The sequence below is a fragment of the Brachyhypopomus gauderio genome, chromosome 11, assembly GCF_052324685.1.
Source record: "Brachyhypopomus gauderio isolate BG-103 chromosome 11, BGAUD_0.2, whole genome shotgun sequence".
Lineage (NCBI taxonomy): Eukaryota > Metazoa > Chordata > Actinopteri > Gymnotiformes > Hypopomidae > Brachyhypopomus > Brachyhypopomus gauderio.
In genome coordinates, this window is record NC_135221.1 from 4,363,421 (window position 1) to 4,384,906 (window position 21,486).

Here is a 21,486-nt window from a genome sequence, read left to right on the forward strand (position 1 = left end):
TAATTGGTGCCATCGTGTGGTAGTTATGTGAAACAGCATTTATGATATACGTGTAATTGGTGCCATCGTGTGGTAGTTATGTGACACAGCATTTATGGTATTATACGTGTAATTGGTGCCATCGTGTGGTAGTTATGTGAAACAGCATTCATGATATTACGGTCTCTGGTATTATACGTGTAATTGGTGCCATCGTGTGGTAGTTATGTGAAACTGCATTCATGGTATTATACGTGTAATTGGTGCCATCGTGTGGTCGTTATGTGAAACTGCATTCATGGTATTATACGTGTAATTGACACACGACACATTTGCTATCGAATCAAAGCCCGCCCTATCCTCTAAAATATTACTATAAACTGATTCCACTGAAGGTAAGGTACAGTTGTGGAATTACGGTAAATTGCAAATAAATAAACAAAATACAACATTTTCTGTACTTATGTTTAAAATTAGATTTAATTAATCACAAATTAAAGGACACTTTATAAACTAAACAAGATACTCAATAATACATGATACTGTTGTCCACAAACTTTAAATAAGTTATGCATGCAATGTATGGATGTTATGATGATTATATTCAGGTATAACCAAAAAAGATTGTATGCTCTCTCTAGGAGCTGAGCTTTAAGCATTTAGACCCATGGTCTATGTTAGAGAACCAAAATATTTTCTTTGCTTATTCACAGCTACAAATTCCTTGCAGATTGTCTTTTTATCCAACAAATCAAGCTTATTCTGATGGACATGACAGATAGCGACATGGTTAACTCTGTTTTGAATCAGTGTAGAGCGGAGCCACGTCTTGAGCCTGCGGACGCCACTAAAACTTCTCTCTCCCTCAGAGGATGAAACATGGACTACTAAAAGTACCCTGACCAGAGCTTCCACTTGACCAAATAATCCATGTACCTCTGAAGGCAAAGCACAAATGATCTCTGCAGCTTCTGCACTGTTACTGTATTTTTGTACCAGTACTCTCCTAATAAGATGATGCATAATATTTAAAATAATATAACAACATGTTTGATTATGTCCTGTGGTTTTATTTTTTTTTCTTTGGTGGCATGCTGAAATGAAATGACAGAAAATGTATGTTAAGGTTTCCTGACTAGACAAGACTAACATTAATGTTGGACAGTAAGGCTGTGAGCCAAACAGCACACTCTGGAACATTACATACTGCACTACTGAAAGCACTTCAAACTATTTTGTCTTTTTATTTATTCGTTTGTTTATTTGTTTTATTTATTATATTTTATTTTTTACACATTCAGTGTAGTAGCAGTCTGCAGTTTGGGACGTGGCCAGAGAGTAATATAACTTTACGTTTCAGAGAGCTCGGGTCAGTGACGCTATGAGTGCGGGATATTTCTGAACAGGCATCTCAACACAAGCCTTAAGTAAGCGAAAGACCCAGAGAGCAACTGACAAGTTGCTAACAACAAACACTGCCAAAACGCACTTTTATAATAAAAGTTTTTTAAATAGTTTCCGCTTTTTCTGTGGTTTAATTTTTGGGTGAGACAAATCTACCTGTTTGTAATATTGGCTGCGACACGCCCCCCCTCCCGGTTTCTACGCCAATGTGTGTAACAAGTTTCCCTCATGCACACAGTCCTCTATATATAGTTGCACATCTAAACTGACTAGAAGAACCAACCACAGTGAAACTAGGGAAGGTTCTCCTGGTTCAGTCAAACGAGGTGTCAGGTCTTCCGGATGTGGTTCTGACTCTAGTGGGCACACGCAACACACTCTTAACATCTACAGCTGATCATCTAAAGTTATGCGGAAGACTGAACTGTTTTACACTTTAACGAGAAAGAAGAAACATTCACAATGAAGGCGATGTGGTGCTGCCTCGTTGTTCTCATATATCACATCTGGGTTTCATCAGATCTGGTGGAGTGTTTGGTCCAGGCCAGCGTTTCTTTGCTGTGTTTTCTCGCCTTTTTTGCCCAGAGCAACAGAACCGACCGTGACACGGGCACCCAGACCGACACCGAGCTCTCTCCGCCGGTCCAGGTACGTCTCTTACTCACACCGGCATATGCGCCGTTGACTTCCAAACAAACGTTTAATATACCATAAAGTAACGCTTTATTTAAATTAACACACATTTAAGCATTAATGAAATAGCAGGTATTTTTTATATCCCGATGTTCAAACAACTGCAAAATATTTTTCCGTGGTTCGTCGGGGTTTTCTGATTACTGGATTGTATAAAGATTTTATTTAGTAAGAAATTCTATGTTGCATTATGAGCTTGTTATATACCCTTTACATATATTTTAACCCTGGATGTTCTTAGACAGGTGCAATAAAAGTGGAATTGGTTGAGAAATGCACAAACTAAACTCGTATTGTGTGTAGTCATTACAATACTTTCACATGATTGACCTATGCCCTTTCTGTAGTAAACACATGTCATATGATGGTTCTGAAAGCTAAACACTAACAGTTTCATTGCTCTATTCTAACAGACAAATAAAACCGCTCACATTCTCAGCAGAGATGAGCCTGATTCTTGTAAAGCGGCACAAGTACCATCACATAGGTTGCAATGCCCAATTGTCCATAAATCACTTCAAAACAGTGAGTAATAACTTTGTTAGTAAATTTGGGTCGTTTGTAATAATGTTTTTTTTTTATCTGTGTCATTACATTTTATACATGAAAGTAAGCAATGATGCCCATTAATCGTTAATTTCTAATATGTTTGCAGTTATTTAGCCAACTAATGTGCCTGGAAATCACCTTGGTGTTTTGTAGTGTTCACGTGTGCCTACACACACCTGGTCCTGCCCTGGTACACCGTCCCAGAGCCCAGAGAGGACCAGCCCTTACATTCAGCTCTGCTAAGAGAGTTTGACTTCATTACGGACAGGATCGTGGGGAATTCTATGAACCTTGATGTGTCTGTCATTAGCATGGACTGCATTCGTATCTTCACTCAGCACCTACGCAATGTGAAACAGTCGGACGGGTGAGCGTGTGTCTGCTGGCTTTGTCCTCTGTCGTGCAATGGGTGAAACCCCATAGAACTCAGACTGGCTCACGTGTCCCTTTCAATGTTTCCATCACAGCATTTCTTGTTTTCAGTGAATCCTTGAACTCATGTGATTCGCTGTCAAGTGCCATTGTTTTGAAAGTGACCCAACTTTAACACGTTGATGTAGTCACTATGATTAAATGTAATTTATTCTTGCAGGCAGAGACTTCAGGTTGTTTAATTACCTTGTCCATTTCTAATTCACATAGAGAGCATTATTGTTTGTAAAATTGATATGTGCAGGGTGCACTTTTTCATCTGTGTCTTTCCCTTTCACAGGTCTGCAGCATACAGCTGTAGAGCTGATGAAATGACTGTCCTCAGGGACCTCTCTAGAGCACTGGTGCACAACCTGCTCCCTCAACACCTCTGTGAGCAGGAACTCTTCAGCTGTGCCCTACAGGAGATTCTGGCTACAAGAGGTTAGTCCTGTTTTCTGGGCTGGTTGGCTCACAGCAATTCAGGGTTCAAAAGAATTCCTTTTGGCATGCCTGTCCTTACAGAGTGAGTCATTCACATTTATCTATGTGATAGTATCTCCCACACGATTTTCAGTGTGTTTTAGCCTCAGCACTTGTTTTGTGCTACATGCCTGTGTGTGTGTGTGTGTGTGTGTGTGTGTGTGTGTGTGTGTGTGTGTGTGTGTGTGTGTGTGTGTGTGTGTGGGGGGGGGGGGGGGGGGGGGTCATGCATAGAAGCAGGGAGCACAGTCTCTGTGTCAGTAAGAATGTTCAGTGCAAAGCAAGGAATGAGTTTGGGAACCCCTGCCGTCAAACGGGTCTGCCCACCAGTGATGGTTTTTGGTGGATATCTAGGTCTTACAAGTCTGAGGTTTACGTCCCCTTCCCAGGGGACCCAGCAGAGGTTGATGGTGTCTAGGTAGCACTAAGCTGACTACTATGGGTCCTCCCCCTTCAACCGTGTCTCTGCCACTTTGGTGTTGTCGCCGATGGCTTACAGGCCACATTAGAGACATGTTCTGTGTCCTCCTGTCCTCATTAACCAGGTCCTCACGCTCAGTGAGTTTCCTTTGATGGACCTTGTGAAAATGATCCTGATCCTCCAAAGACCTGATCCTCCAGCTGCATTTTTGGAGAGCAGGAGATCTTCAGCTGCTCTGTGAGACTCACCCGTAGTTTCCTGTTACTCATCATTGGCCAAGCGGTTTAAACTACGACTTGCCTCTTGTAATATCTCTCTCCTCCACTGATATCTGCTGCATTTTTTTTTGTTTGCCATTTATTCATACTGTAGGCGCCTCTTCCCAAACCTGCTACCCAGAGAATCTGTCCTTTGACAGACGAGGAGGTTCAGTGATCTTGGCTTGATTTAACACATTCTCTGAATGAAGAATCTGAGTCTCTTAGCTCTCAAATATATGCGTGTCAGTATAAAACATTACTGTAATCATTTGCATGGACTGAGCATACACCTGATTATATATGTGGTATAGAACATGTTAGAGACACTTGAGAGAGAAAACAGACACATTACACAGTTGACCCCAGCTGAGTTTCCCTGTTGTGTGTTGAACTTTAGTCACCTTAGCGTCTTTTCATGTTGAGTCCTTGAGGCGACACAAAGTTTAAGTTGGAGAAAATCTTTCTTCGCTCATGAAGAAAATATCTTGGACAGATCAAGAAAACCTTCAAGTACAGAAGAAGATATGCACCAAACACTACAGTAAAAAGATCCATGACCTCAGAAAGTTTACCACATATTAAAAACTACTGACAGGCATCAAGAGCGGAAAGGCAAGGTTATAATTTGCTTAAAGTATATTAAGATCCCTTTGCAACTCTTGGGAAAAGTGTGAACACTTGAGATAAAGATTAACCTGTGGCCAGAAGGAGCAGAGAGTGTGAAACAACATGATGTCCGTGGTCACCCGTTAAACGTGGCAGGAGTGTGTACAGTGTGAATGTGTGTATGTGTTTTTGTACAGTGGAAGGCCCATCGGGCTTCACAGGGGATCATCACAGACAGAGTGAATGCGTTGGTGTATAGAAGCATCTTAACTCCATAGATTCAGCCTAAGTGGCTCAAATTTATGGGCAGCGTAGATCTTTCGGCGGGGAGTTGATCTGAATCATGCAGGGATGGCAGAGATGTCATCCGACCTGAAACGGTATGATGCTCGACTTAGTGAAGATGAAACTAGCAGTAACGTTAACGTGGAACAGAAACAGAAACGGTGTCTGAATGTCCTCGTCTTGTGATTACAGGGGCACGAACTTCAGTTGATCTTTGATTGCAAAAGGGGTTTACAGCAAAGACCTAAACATTACAGTCTTGACCTCTGATGGGGTACAGAGTTATTTTTTCGGTTGTAATTAATATATAATTATTGCTATATAGTATTATATATTCTGTTTTCACATTTTTTCATGATTTTTAAATCACAGGTTATGTGTTCGAGCTCAGAGGGTTAACGTGTCCCATAAGTCCATCAGCTACATAATGTAAAGTGTGTGGCAGTTCAAAGGAAGCCGTTAGAAGTTCCCCTTTCTTCATTACGCAGCACATCATGTGTACGACTCTGACACTCTGACTCAGAGCTTCTTGTTTCCTTTCTTGTGCTTTAAAATTGCTCAGCACCAGGCACTTTGAAATGCAACAACAAAGTTTTTCTAACACATGCTGTGTTAGAAAGTGCCTGGTGCGGAGCAATTTTAAAGCACAAGAAAGGAAATACTGCAAATACAATTACAAGATAATTGCAAGTGTGTGCAAACTGCATCTGTATGAGAGTAATAATTGTCATAAATTGAAGTTGAGGAAGGTTTGTATAATAACACAAAAGAAAGGGTGGTATACAGTAGAGGTGTCTTCAACTAAGGATTTTCATAGTCGAATCTGATTCGTCAGATTTTCCCTTTAGTCGACTAATAGTCGAATCATGGTTTTTTATCTAGAGCACCTTAAACAGGATCCCGTTCTCATTAAGGACTTTTTTCCACTTCAAAGTAAAAACCTAAAACACTCAGATAAATGAATTAACATGGTAGGTTGGCTTTATTCAGCTTTTATTTAACCACTTATTTATTTTTTAATGAAACGTTAGAGAACATTAACCGTCAGTGTGCAGTGTGCATATCGGACTGTCAGACAGGCACTGCAAAATGTCAAAAAATATTTTAAATAAAATATGCCTGCCTGAAAATATTTTTAAAAATTGCCACACAACAGCAAAAAAATTATAAGTAAAGGTTCAAGTAATGGGGTTTAAAAAGCAAACAACAACAAAAAATGTTTATAGGCCTACTTGCCGAGACGAGACGAGATGACACGACACGACCGAAACGACAAACGGCTTTTATTTTTCATCTTACGCGTTTTAAATGGTATGCCATGTTGGTTGTTGTCCTGTGAAATGAAAGACGTTGATGACATAACTTGCACTTTACTTTGTTTGATTCATCTTTATCTTTTTCAAAATACTCCCACAGTTTTGAAGTTTTTTTAGTAGCCATTATAATCGTGGCAGATGCTGACTATCCTGTAGCGTGTTCAGCTCCGCTCATTTGGATTGTGCAACTGCAGGGTGTGAATTATTAATGTGTAGTAAGGAAGATGCCTATTGTTAATGCGCACACATCGTTTAAAAATATCTATAAACAAAAATTATTTGATTTTATTTGACAAAAGGCTATATATAACGAAAACAAAGACATTTCATGTAACAACTAATGCTTAGCAGCATCCTTGGGCACCCCCATGCAGTTAGAATGGTACATTCGATTATGACGTTCATAGTCGACTAGGGGTATAGTCGACTATAATCGAATCAGCGACTATTGCAGGTCACCCCTAGTATACAGTCAACACAGTGTTCAAACCTAAACCTAAAGTTGTTCCATGTCACCCCTTGAATTCTTGGCACGTCTTTTATTTCCCCTTGTTTTCTCTCTGTAGTGCTAGCACTAGTGACGCTGCTGTCGGACCCAAACAACCTGAACTCTCTGCTGGTTTCTCACCTGGGCGAATCGCCGTCCGAGCGCTCGGAGAAGGAGGTGAAGGGCTCCGCTGCGGAAGGCCGTCCTCCGTCCGTGGAGCGGGAGGACGCGGACAGGTGAGTGGTCGCATCTGCAGGTCGGCCTGCTGTGCGGTGGGGGCGCTCTGGGTTGTTTACAGTGTTGCGTCTGTTGCAACAGCTGGTTTGTGCTCTTCAGGGTGGAAGACCAGCCTGTGGAGGAGTCGTCTGATGAAAGCAAATCAAGAAAGAAAGGTGCAGTGGGACCAAACAAAGAGTTCACGATCATAATCGCAACCACACAGACAGCCGTCAGTAGGCAGAGGACATCCTGGGACAATCTGTTTTTACGTCTGTTCTTAACTTCACGTCTTACACTAATTTTTATTCTGCGTTTGTTGTTTCTGCACAGCTAGGAAACTCAAAGAAAGGCTTTCCAATTTTTTTGGTAATCTGAAATCAAAGAAAGCCAAAAAGCGTAAAATGAAGAAAGAGAGTGGGGAGCCCCAGATGGATCCATCGTTGTTCAAGTGTGCTGCGTTGGGCAGTGATGTTGCCAGCGAGAACTCCTTCAGTGTCAGTGTAAGTGGATCACATAACACTGGTTCTAAAAAAAAAACTATGCATTTGATTTCAAAGCTATTTGTATGTGAGCGTGCACCTCTGGTTGTGCTGTCAGGGGAGTGATTTGGAGGGTGACGTGAACACCACCCCGGAGGAGATGATGGAGTTCAAGCTGTCCTATGAGATGTGGAGGGCAGGGAAATGGACTGTGAGAGTCACTAATGTAAGTCGCAGTTTTTCGTTTCTGCCATGTCATTTTCTCCAGTAACATGAGGAAAAGAAACATGACCAGTTCCTGTTGGTTTATTGGATGGTTATCTTGTTGGTTCCTGTGGTAACACCACTGGGTGCCTGCTCACCAGAGGTGGCGTCGGGGCCCCTCGGGCCCCTGGCTGAGGCCCTCTGGCATGTAAAGGCTCAGTTCACATGAATGAACCATGATGGCTCTCCCAGGTTCAGGAGGAAAGTGGGGAGATGATCTTCACCATTCACCTGAACGAAAGCGGCAGCCCAGAGAATCTCCACTGGGACGTGAAAAAGACCCGGGCAGACATAGTGGAATTTTATTCTCACTTTAAGGTGAGCAGCATGAGGGTGTTTATCCTCCACTGTGATGACGCTTTTGCATTTTTATGATGCCCTTCCATATTCAGGACTTTCGTTTAACCATCTCATATATCATGTTTCAATCTTTTCCCAGGAAACGTCTCTTCTACCCTCCATTGCGACAATAGTGGAGAATCCACACTCGGAGTTTAACGAGGACTCTAAAGGGAAGGCCAGGACGGATTTGGAGCAGTTTTTGCAAGTAAGCTTTCCATTTGATGGGGAAACGAAAACAAAATGGCGAGAATGCAGATATTTCTCACGTCTTTTGTGTGTTTTGATGTACATCGCGTGCTTAGGCGCTGGTGGTGGACACGGAGCTCGGAGACACCGAGCAGGTCTTCAGGTTCCTCTGCCCAGTTCACAAACTGCTGAGTGAGGAACGGCGTGACGGAGGCATGTGGCTTTTCCTGGGCAGTCTCGCGTCCTTCCTCACATTTGACCAAGAGGAAGATGATGAGGTAACAGCATGGGTCAAGGGGCGTGGTGCGTCAGGCTTCCGAATGTCTGATTTGCTGCACTGAGGATTATATCATTACCTCAATGATGGGAGGGGATTGTCACCAATACTCATGTTGCTGCTAGTGTGTTGACTATGATTAGTGTTATTTTTTGTTGTTGTGATGTATGTTTGTTAAATAAATAAATTGAAACTGTCAAATTCATTTCTCAGCTTAATAACATCAAAGGAGAAGAGAAGCCATGTAAAATCCCGGAGAAGGATGGTCTGGCCAAGGTCACACCTCCGTGTGATGTCACTCAAACTGCGAACGCAGACACAGTAGATGGTCATGGCAAAGAACATGGGCTCATGGACTCTGGGTCTCCATTTGATGGGAACTCCACCTGTACAAGTGTAACACGAGTCACAGATGGTAAAGGTTCTCGCTCGGAACGGACAGACGTGGACTGTGCTGGACGTGAGTCTCTGGATTTGGCAGGCTTTGCTGACAGGGTGAACTCACTCCTTCCAAAAGTACATTTGGCTGCTTTGTGTGATGATGGCACTGAAAGCTTGGGACAGGGCACAGCGGAGGCTGTTTCAGATCACAGTGCCCGTGTCAACGTAAACAAGAAGGGAAACCAAACTCGCAAAATGTCATTGCAAAGTGACAAACCCAAGAACAAAGAAAAAGCACCTCGGGCCAAAGATGAGACCCCCAGCCTGCCCCAAGAGCAGGGCAAAATCCCGTGCATTTCTGACAAACCCGAGGTCAATAAAGTGATATTTGACTTGCTGAAGGAAATTTCTGGTAGGTTTTGAGTGCCTGGTCGCTTTTTGATTCAACACTGATGGCAAGAAACTGCAGCTGTTAAAAATGCTCATCCCATTTTGGTGCTTGCTGGTGTTCTGAAGTTGGGACATTGGTTTCATATCTTGCACTCTTTACACATCATCAGTGTGCACTGATTTTTTAAATAAAATAGAATATTAGTATAGGTGTTTTCTTCATCAAGTTATGTTACAATAAAAAAAAAACCCTTAGAATAATAAGCTCTTCAGATTAAATGAATTTTCATATTTTCTTTCCACAGGCAATTCACACATCTTTAAAATCATCAAGGCTATCCTGCTGCCATTTACGCCTATGATAAAAATGTAAGTTTTAATATACTCCCTGATTTCTATTGACATGCAGTTCAGTCTTTACGTCCTGCGGTGTAGGTTACTCTTACACTTCTGCTTTTGAAGACAAAACCATGACGCTGAGGCGCAAAGAACCTCTCAGCTTTTATTTATGTACATGTTTTAAATTCAACTGTGTTTTTTTTTTTTTTTTGGGGGGGGGGGGGGGGGGACTGGAACACAGTCTAATCCGACATTGTGTGAAAGTGCTGCTGCGTATGTGAAGGAGGCACTGAGCCACTGGTGTTACCAGATATCTGCCTGTGGTCAGTAGATATAAAATGTCGTGAACTTAGAGTTGCTCTTAAACATGCAAAAAATGTGGAGGCTAAATATCTCACAGGAAACCACAAAATTAATGGGAAGGAAGCACAACTTCAGTGCCAGACCATAAAAGGGGGAGCATATTGTCCCAAGCATACTTAAGGGTCACACTGCTGGGGAAAATTATTGCTAAATTTGGCTAGCCAGTTACGCTGTCTCCTGAGAGAAACCACAGGAAACGGGCACCTGAGGCATAGACACATGCTAAAAGTGGGCGTGTCCAAATCTCCTGCAGAGTAGAGGTGCGTTGAAGTGTGCAGTAACTGCAGAATTATTAAACACAAACTCTAAATACTGGTTGAGTGCACATTATACAGAGAATGCAGAATATGCAGTTAATTAATAATATAAATGTGCTACAAAATGGAAGAAGATGGAGGAGAGGTTTTTTCTTGCAGTTTTTGCAGATTAGCGGCACCTTCTGTGCAGGACAGAAATGGGCCAGACTGGATAGGCCCAAACATCTTCTGGGTGGCCACCTTTCAGTGGTGGATTTGTATGTATGTGTAGTGTTTATGTGGTATGTGAGCTCCTCTGACTCCATGTCCCACTCTGCTTTTCCAACAAATCTGTGTTTTTCTCTTCAGGAAAGTGAATGCGTTTATCACAATGATGATCCCTTCAGAAGCTCAAATAGCCAGGCACATTGACGGCCTATGTAAGATCTTATGGCCAGAGGAGGTTGTGTCTCCAGAACCCTCTCGAAGAAGTGAAGACAGGAACAAGACAAAAGACAAAGCTATACATCTTATTATTTCCAAATGTATGTTTTACCTTATTTCATGCTGCAATCTAGACAGTCTGTGATTTTAAGGTTATAGTAAATAATCACACATTGTGATAGTTGCAGGGTATCTAGTCCTCAACAAAGCAGATTTGGAGAACATGTTTCAAATGTTCCAGGATCCCGAGGAAAATAAGAAGCTGATTTATGTGAGTGTTTAATTTTTACACCGTTAACCAGCTGCAGCCTTGCGCGCTTGTGTAACCTGTGCGTTTTCTGTGATTCTAGATGTTGCTTGTATATCTACTGCGGAAGTTCTTGCCTGGAGAATCATTCACAGTGATATCCCTGCTGAATGTGAAGGACTCTGTATAATATCAGTCCACATTTGTAGGTGTAGAATGTGTACTGTGTTAAGATTTTAAGATGATTTTAATTTATTTGTAATATATCTGAATAAAGCCTTTTAAGATGGGGTGGCCATCACCTTTCCTTTAAGTATTTGTTTATAGGAGAAATCTTGTAGACGTCCAGGTAGAGACTGAGGCATGTCTATTTCTGTATGCAGTTTGTATGAGCCATTTCCCAGGTAGAAGAAAGCTGACAAACTGCATGGCAACAGAGGTGGTCTGTAATTGCACAACTGTAACTAATGTCACATGTAAGATTGTTCCTGGTAATGTGACTGTGGGTGCAGGGTAGGTGTTCTTAATAATGAATACATGGTGAACAGTGCATTTGTTAAACGCACAAGATTTTTCACAGTAAAGTATTAATTTTCATCTGGTTTTATGGGTTGGGTTGATTGTGAAATTTACAACCACAGATGTTATTAAAATGTATATAACATTTAAAATGTTCTTTTTTATTAATTTTTTATTATTTATTTTTTTTTTAACACATACACCTCGGGTTTCTGTTGTCTGGAAATAACGAGTCATCTTCCTGGCATACTCCTGGATCTTGGTTGATACATTCTGGATAGTGATTCTGATGCTTGCTATTTCTCCACTTCCCTTTAGTGTACAGTGTCAGAGTGCTGGATTTGGGATGAAACCCTTTGTTCATTGTGAGGAGTTTCCTTGTCGAAGTTAGTGGCTTCTGTCTCCTCTGTCTCCAGGTTATTACACCAGCTGGGTATCTGATGACTTGTAGGGTGTATGTGTCTGGATATTGCTCCTCCATTCAGCTGGTGAGAGAGAGATAGTAGCGTCGTCTTCTTAAATATTCTAATTCGTTCCATTTAACCTAACTGTTCATTTACATTTACTATACTGTGTGTTATAAAAGGTTATTTGGTTAAGTCTTGTACATGTTCTAATTACATTTACTGCTTGCTCTTAATTGGTGTTGTTGATTATGATGTTTATGGCGTATATGCACTGTCAACCCGTGTTAATTCTGAATGTCTTTTACATTAAATCTCTGGTGAATCTCATCACTCCTGAATTTAATCGCCCGCAGGCAGCTGTTGTGATTTTACGTTGAGGCAGGCCTCAGGATGTGTGAGCTCGATCAAACACACACCCAGCCAATACCTTCGTTATCGATACAAAATGTTCCGAAGAAAAACGCACCAAAATAAAATTGTGACTAAAGGGTGACGTAGATCTCGCTAAAATGGCACGACTATTCGTGACACATGAAAGGGGGACTACACAAGAGAGTTTGTATTGATTTGTTATAAAAATCCATGATAAAAGCAATTTAGGTCAACGACTGCGTTACTTTATAAACTTTAAACTCGTTGTGGAAATTCAGACATGAGCGGAGAACACCGGCGCTGATTCACAAACATCTTTGAGACGCGAGTGTGTCCCTAAAGCGGCGGTGAAGTGGTATCGCCCGGTCTGGAACGGATCCTGTGCACTGGTTCGGCTAACGGGCGAACTGCGGCTAGCGGGAGGCTAAGCGTCGGCAGTCCAACAAACCGGGCTCGGCTTGAGCTCTACAACAACTCGATCCGATAAAAAAAACCGGACACACGGCGATACCTTTATGGTCAAGTTTTTGTTTTCGAACTAAGCACGATGTCAACCCCAGCGCGACGGCGTTTAATGAGGGATTTTAAACGGTAAGAGGGTTGGGACACAAACAGGCCCCGCGGCTGTGTGTAGCAGCCCGGCTTAGCTAGCCGAGTCGCGAGCGCTAGCTAGCCGAGTCGCGAGCGCAGCTAGCCGTGTCGCGAGCGCTAGCTAGCCTAGCCTTTCACCGCGGTGTACTGGCAAACAATACTCGGTGACCTCCTTAGAAATGTCACTCAGAGTTGTGAAGTCGTGTTCTTCTTACGCTGAACGTGTTGTAGTCGGTAATTGTTGGCCTGTTAGTATACGCGCTCATTATCTGGTGGTCGTATTGAACGCAAATGTGTTTTTTTTGCTAACTTCTTTAGCCTCCAAGAGGACCCTCCAGCAGGAGTCAGCGGGGCCCCGTCTGAAAACAACATCATGGTCTGGAACGCTGTCATTTTTGGGTACGTTATGGTGATCGTTTGTAAATTAAGCAGTCTGGACTGTTACTGGTTTATACAGCTAGGCTGTTCTTCCCCTAGCTAACCAGCACTCCCCCTTCTCCCCCGGAGTAAACATCCACCCATCTGGCTAGCTGTGTAGGTCCTTTATTGGCACTGCTGTGCCAGTGATCAGTAGGTTAATGTCATTTACATGGCGCATTGTTTAGGCCTAATACGTGTTTTCTTGTGTCTTTAGACCAGAGGGAACACCTTTTGAAGATGGTAAGTTGGCAAAGACACAATAGATTTATTTGTTTTGATTTCAGTAGTGCAGATGCTCACTTTTAGTTCAGTGACACATGTCAAGCCAGAATGCAGGATATTCTCACATGCACTCTTAATTTTGTAGAGATGTTTAACATCGTAGTGAAGTGCACAAGCTTACCAGAGACACGGGTTGTTTTGGGCAGAGGACATTCATCAGCTATGCAAGCAAAGTGATTCTCATTGCTCCCTTTATGCCAGGCTTCCCCTAACTAGCCGTTCTGCTCTGGTTAGTTATGATGTGTTGTGGGTTTTATGTGGGTTTTATGTAAGTACATACGATGCATTATCTAGGGATTTATAATGTATTACCATATTGATTGCATCTTTTGGGAATCTCAGTATTTGATGCATATGGTGGTCCCCAAAGTGAGATGTTTCTTCATTTGAACATATCACGATGTGTGTAATGACCTGTCCTGTCCTGTCCTGTCCTGTTCAAGCTTTAGTTAATGTCTCATGTTGAGATGTATCTGTTAATGGGCTCCAAAACCTAATTTTCTATGTACTCATGTTGTAATGCCACACAGATCAGTAATGAATGCTTTCATGTGATGTCCCTGTTCTTTAGAAAATTAGATACTGTTTGTGATGATATTTATTTCTCTGACATGTTGAATGTCGGATAGTACAAGACTTCCATTACAGTTTGAGGGGTGCTGGCCACATGTTATCAGTGTAGTCATGAATAAGGAAAACTTATACCGGCCATGATGGCCACAGGGTGTTGAATACCAGATCCCTCTGACAATGCTATCCTATACCTATATAATTTGTGCAGGATTTTCTCTTTTCTAATAGGAATTGGTTGATGTCTAAATTGTGGAATTGGTTTTCGTTGTGGAATTTGAGAGAAAATTTAATAGGGTGTTGTACATAAGAGTAAAGCAGAAACAATCCCACATTGTCATGTCTGTGTTTAATTTTATTTTATATAAGTCAACTGGCCCGTTTGAAATATTCCCTATGCCCTCAAATATGACAGACATTGACTCTGCCTGTCCACACAATTTTGTAATGTGGAATCACGTTTGTTGTTATGAAATGAAGATTAGACAGTTGACCATCAATGAAAATGTTTTCTTAATCTGTGGTGCTTTGGAAACGTGACTGAGAGTAAAGCAAATTTACTGTCCATCTAATACTAAAGGATGTATTTGTGTAAATGTTTTTGTGGCCTTCTGCTTGTGGGAACATTTATTTTACTTTGTTTTTTTCATCCCAGGAACTTTTAAACTCACAATAGAATTTACAGAGGAGTATCCAAACAAACCTCCCACGGTGCGGTTTGTATCCAAAATGTTCCATCCTAATGGTACGTTTCACATCATCAAAGGGATTTACCAAATCTCCTTAAGATATGTTGTCTCTGGCATTCGCCTTGTTCACATCTTATAAACAAAAGACTTTTACACCAGCATGCAGCATTGCCTACGTGATTGTAGTTTTTACATGAGAAATACATTTACAAAATTACATTTCTTAATTTTTCCCCTCATGTTCAGTATATGCAGATGGTAGTATATGTTTGGACATTCTTCAGAACCGCTGGAGTCCCACATACGATGTTTCTTCAATTTTAACATCTATACAGGTGTGTATAAGAACAAAAGAGCTGAGTTTTTGCGCTGTATCTTTTGCGTATTTAAGAGCGGTTAGCGTGAAGGATTCACGTTTATCGTTCATGTGTCGCAGTCTCTACTGGACGAGCCGAACCCCAACAGTCCCGCCAACAGCCAGGCGGCTCAGCTGTACCAGGAGAACAAACGGGAGTACGAGAAACGCGTGTCTGCCATCGTGGAACAGAGCTGGCGCGACTGTTGACACCCCTCCCCGACTTCACGACGTACGAACAATACCCAGGCCCCAGCGTCCAGAGGAAAGCCGTGACGCAGAGAATAAAATGAACACCCCATCACGTTTTCAGTCCTTACTCTGTAGAATTGTCTGTTTTGTAGCTGTCGCGAGGTTCAAATTGCGTTGTGTTGTGAGCTCCCTCTTCACTCAGTCTTGCACCCGGACAAGGACGTTTTTCAATTTAACGGAATGTACCTTGCTGCCTCGATAACTTGCTGTCAGCATTTCTTTGACTTGTTCTCGAAAGAATCCAACCTCCACGCAGGAGTTGAGTACACACATCGTTTGGTTTTGGTTTGTTCTTGTAGTGTGGGCCGATTGCATTTAAGGCATCAACAGAATGCAAGTGGCTGCTTAGGGTGTGGTTTCCAGTGTGAATCTAGATTTAATGCCTACCCCTGCTTTAATCAGTTGGTTGAATTTTATTCTTTATCGTAAGTACAGCTAATGAAACCTCCCCTTTTCAGTCCAGTTTCAATGCCAAGGTGGTCTTGGTTGCAGAATGCAGACTGTTGAGTGTGTGTGAGTGTCATACTGAACTCTTCATTTGGAATTTTACTGTTTTTTTTTTTTTTTTTTGAAAATATGGGCTAAAGTCAATTTTTAAAGTCAAATTTTATTTTTGTTTTTTTTTTTTTTTAACCCTACCCAAAATTTATGTACTGTTTTGAAAGATTGAGTTCCTTTATTAATTTCAAAAAGCCCTTGCCTAGGGCTCAGAATGTAACAAAATGGTACTGATGTACTCAGAGACTGTCTGCATTTTCACTCTGTTTTGTACGTCAGTGAACCATTTGGCGATGTTCTTTCGTTCTAATTTTCCATCTCACATGCATCACTCATGCAGCCGCCCAGGCACGAGGCGGTTTTGTTTGTTCTAAGGCTGTCCATTTGAGTTCATTTGGGCCACTGTTTTTCCAAATACACATCCGGAGTTTGAGTGTCAGATTTTGCACTAGAAAACCATGTAAGAAACTGTACATTTTCTCACTTCTTGTAAATAAACAGTAAAATAAGCTCAGTGTTTTTATTAAACAGAAATGGAAGTTCAGATGGCCCGAGTCCTAATTTCATGGAACAGATGACCAGTGAACTATTGACAGATTAAATTTGTTTAATATGTATGTCAAAACAAGCAGACAAATGGTATTCACAAAACCTAAAGTCTTCTGTAGAGCAAATAACGAGTACGTCTGCTCAGGCATTAATTATGGGAAGGCAGTTTAGATAATTAGCTTCCAGAGACACCTTGGATCTTTTAAAATACCTCTAGCATTAGTTACCTGATGTAAAGTGACATAAGTATACAATGTTATTTTCTTCTGTATTGAATTCTAAATGTTGAATTTGAAACGTATTTTATAATTTAAACGTTTAACTTACAGTATGGGAAGAAGGGGTGTGGCTATATTTTCTATTATGAAAATGGAATGTTCAATTTTGAAAGGAGAACGTGCTGCCATAAGACCCACTACCAATGTCCACGTCCGTAAATTCACAGGGTTTAAGATGGAACGAACCTCGGTTAGTAAGGTAGCTTGTGTTCATAATAGTGCCTTGAGCTAACCTAGCGCAAATCTTCAGCTACAGTAGACAAAATCTATGGCATTACATGAGAGAAAAGGAGTGCCGTACACCAAAAAACGATCATCCTCTCAGGAATGCAGAAGCAACAGACGTGTAACCTGACACTTTTTTTTTTTTTGAAAAATACATTTTAAACTTTTTGAAGCAAAGAAGCAGAGTACGACCGCTTCACTCAATAATGATCACCTATACATTTCTTTGAGGTCTACCATTTCCAGTCAGTGAGAAGCTTGAGGCTTCACCAGCTCGTATCGTCCCACCTGCCCCTCCTGCAACAGCTGACCAATCAACTGCTCCTTCTGCACTCGCCGGCTAACCACGAGGAAGCGCTGTCTGCCCTGTCCGTAAGACTTGCTCCGCAGCCCGTACTTCTGCGACACCTGATGGATCTGCTTGCGCTCGTCGTTGTTGAGCTCGGTGGAAAAGCGCAGGTCGTCCTGGCGGTCCGAGCAAGCGTAATTACGTATGATGTCCTCGATATCGCGCTTCGACAGCTGGTTCCCGTGCCTGTCCATGTCCATGCCGAGTCCTTCCCTGGAGAACTGTTCCTTTACCATGATGGGCTCCGCGATGCCCTCTCCCTCTCGACCCAACCCGCCTCCTGTCCAACCCATCTTGCGGAGCAACTGGTTGCCGATGTTATCCTCCTTGATCTCCTGTCGCATGGACTCCTCCCCAGAGCGAGCTAGAATTTGATTTCGGGACAGGGCGTCTGCGTTGCCCTCCTTCCTGAGGTTAGACTTGACCACTGCCTGTGTCCGTTTCAGTGTGGCAATGGCCTCCTCTGCCGCAATGTGTTTAACAGTCTTCTTGGGACCAATACCGTCAGCCACAAACTGACCCTCTATATAAACTTCACATCTCCAGCGGTGGTCTGGCAGCACGGTGAATTTGTAGTCGGCGCTCACCTTGTTGAACTGTGCGGTGTCGTTGATGATGCAAATGGCGTTGTCGGAGTTCTCCAGGATGACCAGCTCGCTGAGGTGCTTCTTGCGGCCGCCGTGCTGACCGAAGCGTCCGGCGGGCGGCTCGGGGTTGTGGTGGTTCCCCTGACAAAAGTGCTGCTGCAGATGGTGGTGGTGGTGGTCATGCTGGTCCTGCTGCTCCTGACGAGCCGCTTGGTTCATCCGCAGCTTCTTCACGGCCTCCTCGGCCGCGGCGTGCTTGGAGCTCTTCTTCGTCCCCCTGGCCTGGGCCACCAGCTCGTCCTGCAGGTAGACGCTGCACAGCCACATGTTGCTGTTGGGGATGGGGTTGAACGTGTAATCGATCTTCATGCGGTTGTAGGCGGCCGAGTTGTTGAGGATACAGATGGCGTCGTGGGCGTTCTCCATTATGACGAACTCCGTCCAGTGTTTGCTCTTGTCCGGCACGTACTGGCCCTTGGTGCTGGGGGGCGGGTTGTCCTCTGGGTTGCGCAGAGGGGGGACGAAGGCCGGGGTTGGAGTGTTCAGCTGGCAAACCACCATGTCGTTGACGTAGCTGCGCTTGTACTGACGCTGCACCACGCGAACCTCCACCGGCTTCGTGAAGAGCTTGACCGCCTGCTCAGACGCGCGGTCTCTCGCCCCGTTCTTACTGCCGGAGTAGCCTGTCGCCAGGTACACACACGAACACCTGAGCTCGCACGCATACCCTTCAGACGGGACCTTCCTGTTCTTGGGCAGATCAGAGGGAGGGATGTCCTTTAGGTTGACATATATGTACTCTGGGTTGGTTTTGCAAGCCTGAATGCTGCGGCTGAGGATAAAATTGTAATTAGGAGCATCGGGTCCACTCACGAATACAGGATCCCGCAGAGTAGCTGCTACAGCGGATGAAACCCTGGCAACTAGCCTTTGTTTCTCCTCTACCGTCGCCGGGAGGATGGGGACCGGCATGGACGGTGTAGGGAGCAGGCCGGGGCTGTTTCTGCTTGGGCTGTCATAGACTCTGGTGAAAGGCCGGCTGCATGAGGGTCTGTCCTGGTGCCCAAAGCCCAAACCTTGCCGTCCAGAATCCCAGCCTCCAGACCTGCTCCCTGCGTACCCATCAAACCTGCTGTTCTGGGGCGAGTCTGCCTGCCTCATGGCGTGGGCCTCGTATCTGGCCGTGTACTCCTGCTGCATTCTCCCCATAAAGTTCGAGCCGGGCCCTCTGACGCCGTAGCCCAGGCCGCCCTTCCCGCCGAAAGCCGTGTCCTTGCCCCGGCGGTCGTTCCAGGAATCGTAGCCGTGCGGTCCCCGGTCGAAGGAGAGCAGGCCGTGGGCACGGCCGGCGCCGTAGGGCTGCTCGGGCTCCCGCTGCCGGCCGCTGTTGGGCTCTCCGCTCCTGCGCTCCTTCTCGTTCTCCTTCTCGTCTGTACGTCCCGCTCCACCGATGCTGCTGCAACTGCCACCGCTAACGAAGTGCACGGGCTCGAAGCGCGGTCGGGAGCCGAATTTGGACACGGGCATCTTCCTCATTGGCTCGTCTCCTGAGAGGGGCAACAAGACACACAGTTTTAGCCAGGCATGACCGTATAGTCCAATCAGACCACCAGTGACAAGGAAACTATATTTTCAACACCTTCAGGACAATAAGTAGTAGAATTTAAGAGTGCACTCCTTTTAGACTTACTTCCATCAGATGAATTCGGGCGCTTTTTTGCTTCAGTACTTGGGACTAACTCATAGGAGGGCATTTCGCCGACATGAATCCCTTCTGCCATCTCAAGCACTCTCCGCATCAGTTGTGGGCCATACCTGCTGGACCAAACATTTACATCCTGAATACTTTGGCTGACGTTTGTGTGACAATCAACACTTTAAGCTGTAGGTTATTTACAGGTGGAATTAACATGAAGATCAGATAACGTAGCTACATGTTGGTTTTGCTTGTTTTCATGGCAGTCAGAGCCAAAAACACTTTATATTTAAAACACACTTGGGCTGTTCTAGGTTTAAAAAAAATATATGTGCCATTTTTAAAACATGGAAACATTAAAGCAGCACAGAAGGCGTTAGACCCTACCTGCATCCCAAAAACACATGGTTGACCCATACCATCGACAGGGACAACAACTGATCTAAGTCTCCTGCTTCGTAATTTCCAACGTGTTTGTTTATGAACGACTTCCTAGCTAACCACTGCTTATCACTCTCAAAGGGCTGTCGGAGCTCCTCCATATCAAATACTCGATACATGATGTTAAAGGTCTGGCAGGAGCTCGACATGGGCCCGACGCGACTGCGGTGAGTGAAGCATTGTGGGAAATTCAAACATGGCCTGCGCTCCCCCCGCTGCTTTCGGCTTCCCTTGTGTGTCCAGCTAGGACGGCTAGCCTGCTCGTTTGTTGCGTTTCCACCGTAAAAACCCTCGTTGTCTCGAAGTAAACGTCAGCAGCGAGTTATCCCGCACACCTGGGGTTACCAGAGCCGCAGCAGTACACCGTTAAACACTTAAAGCCGAGGGGCTCGCGCGACACACCGACCCAGTTGTCATACCAACGCGCCTTTAGCCTAGCCGGGCTAGCTAGCCGCCTAGCGTCACTCGGCTAACAAAGACGCGCCTCGGCCTCCGGGCGCGCGCACTGCGAGGACGTGTGGGCCACATCGGGTGTTCAGTTAACCCCGTTAGCACACTGGTCGATTATGTTCAGCTACGGAGCATTAGCTTAGCTAGCTTAGCCAGCTAGCTAACGAATGACTGAACCACGTCTATAGCCATGTATAGCAGGCTAGCTATCCCGGCTAATTCAGGCTAGCTATCCCGGCTAATTCAGGCTAGCTATCTCGGCTAATTCAGGTTAGCTATTCCGGCTAGTCCAGGCTAGCTATCTGCTAATTCAAGCTAGCTATCCCGGTTAATTCAGGCTAGATATCTCGGCTGGTTCAAGTTAGCTATCTGCTAATTCAAGCTAGCTATCCCGGCTAATTCAGGCTAGCTATCTGCTAATTCAGGCTAGCTATGTCGGCTAGCTGGTTTGTTTCAATGGGGGTGACGCAGTAAGAGCGTCTCTACTAATTCCAGTTCGCTCCTAATCAGTAACTATCACTCCGACGGTGTCGTGTACTCGCCCGGTGAATAAGCGGCGGCGTTTAGAGGAAGAGTTCGCCGCCTTTCAAAGTCTCACCTCGGTGGCGGTGAAGCTCCCTCTCCCGTGTGCGTCCTCTCGAGTGGACGAGGGCGCACTGCAGTCGCTCGGGTGCAGGAGTCGCTGGAGCTCAACTCCACACACGAGTGCTCAAATAAAATAAACAATATTTAAAGTTGATTCGGTTGACTTCAGGTTTTCGTTGTAAAGCTAAAATAAGGGGTTAGGAGAAGACCTCACATGATTCGTTCAATACTATAAAAAACAAGAAAAGTCAGTTTTTCCACAGAGAGGCTGAAAAAAAATCAGTCCACAAAAAAAGTAAAATAAAATGAT

At 44.0% G+C, this 21,486-nt stretch overlaps 3 protein-coding genes across 6 annotated transcripts; 2 read left to right on the forward strand and 1 right to left on the reverse strand.

Moving 5' to 3' along the window:
* Window positions 1-1,605: 1,605 nt before the first annotated feature.
* LOC143526639 (uncharacterized) lies at window positions 1,606-12,314 on the forward strand. 2 transcript variants are annotated; one of them, XM_077021151.1, is made up of 16 exons: window positions 1,606-2,031; window positions 2,490-2,601; window positions 2,779-2,992; window positions 3,338-3,480; window positions 6,974-7,130; window positions 7,231-7,286; window positions 7,444-7,613; window positions 7,711-7,818; window positions 8,049-8,174; window positions 8,296-8,403; window positions 8,501-8,662; window positions 8,875-9,454; window positions 9,738-9,801; window positions 10,740-10,915; window positions 10,997-11,085; window positions 11,997-12,314. In XM_077021151.1, exons 1-16 carry the CDS (start codon window positions 1,846-1,848, stop codon window positions 12,081-12,083), a joined length of 2,538 nt encoding a protein of 845 aa, XP_076877266.1. In that variant the 5' UTR covers window positions 1,606-1,845; the 3' UTR covers window positions 12,084-12,314. The 2 variants fall into 2 exon arrangements, with proteins under 2 accessions (XP_076877266.1, XP_076877265.1); XM_077021150.1 differs by having other exon boundaries at window positions 1,607-2,031; window positions 11,165-12,314.
* Window positions 12,315-12,765: 451 nt separating this feature from the next.
* Window positions 12,766-16,526, forward strand: ube2a (ubiquitin-conjugating enzyme E2A (RAD6 homolog)). The gene is made up of 6 exons (XM_077021152.1): window positions 12,766-12,950; window positions 13,269-13,349; window positions 13,585-13,610; window positions 14,878-14,967; window positions 15,158-15,246; window positions 15,348-16,526. The coding sequence occupies exons 1-6, from the start codon at window positions 12,907-12,909 to the stop codon at window positions 15,474-15,476; spliced, it is 459 nt and encodes a 152-aa protein (XP_076877267.1). The 5' UTR covers window positions 12,766-12,906; the 3' UTR covers window positions 15,477-16,526.
* On the reverse strand, window positions 16,020-21,328 carry nkrf (NFKB repressing factor). 3 transcript variants are annotated; one of them, XM_077021148.1, is made up of 3 exons: window positions 21,190-21,328; window positions 19,695-19,819; window positions 16,020-19,551 (listed from the first exon to the last, which is right to left on the reverse strand). In XM_077021148.1, exons 2-3 carry the CDS (start codon window positions 19,801-19,803, stop codon window positions 17,315-17,317), a joined length of 2,346 nt encoding a protein of 781 aa, XP_076877263.1. In that variant the 5' UTR covers window positions 19,804-19,819; window positions 21,190-21,328; the 3' UTR covers window positions 16,020-17,314. The 3 variants fall into 3 exon arrangements, with proteins under 3 accessions (XP_076877263.1, XP_076877264.1, XP_076877262.1); XM_077021149.1 differs by having other exon boundaries at window positions 19,695-19,822; window positions 21,190-21,293; XM_077021147.1 differs by lacking the exon at window positions 21,190-21,328 and adding an exon at window positions 20,088-20,647.
* Between the last annotated feature and the right edge of the window lie 158 nt (window positions 21,329-21,486).

What these genes read in the sequence shown, in the direction of transcription:
- LOC143526639 (XM_077021151.1), top strand. Translation starts at nt 1,846, where the DNA reads ATGAAGGCGATGTGGTGCTGCCTCGTTGTTCTCATATATCACATCTGG. An exon ending in AATGTGAAACAGTCGGACGG is followed by an intron (nt 2,993 to 3,337) that starts GTGAGCGTGTGT and finishes TCCCTTTCACAG; the next exon opens with GTCTGCAGCATACAGCTGTA. An exon ending in GGACTGTGAGAGTCACTAAT is followed by an intron (nt 7,819 to 8,048) that starts GTAAGTCGCAGT and finishes TGGCTCTCCCAG; the next exon opens with GTTCAGGAGGAAAGTGGGGA.
- ube2a (XM_077021152.1), top strand. Translation starts at nt 12,907, where the DNA reads ATGTCAACCCCAGCGCGACGGCGTTTAATGAGGGATTTTAAACG. An exon ending in TTAATGAGGGATTTTAAACG is followed by an intron (nt 12,951 to 13,268) that starts GTAAGAGGGTTG and finishes TAACTTCTTTAG; the next exon opens with CCTCCAAGAGGACCCTCCAG. An exon ending in CAAAATGTTCCATCCTAATG is followed by an intron (nt 14,968 to 15,157) that starts GTACGTTTCACA and finishes CCTCATGTTCAG; the next exon opens with TATATGCAGATGGTAGTATA.
- nkrf (XM_077021147.1), bottom strand. Translation starts at nt 20,290, where the DNA reads ATGTCGAGCTCCTGCCAGACCTTTAACATCATGTATCGAGTATTTGAT. An exon ending in CATGTGTTTTTGGGATGCAG is followed by an intron (nt 19,820 to 20,087) that starts GTAGGGTCTAAC and finishes TTGGTCCAGCAG; the next exon opens with GTATGGCCCACAACTGATGC. An exon ending in CCCGAATTCATCTGATGGAA is followed by an intron (nt 19,552 to 19,694) that starts GTAAGTCTAAAA and finishes TGCCCCTCTCAG; the next exon opens with GAGACGAGCCAATGAGGAAG.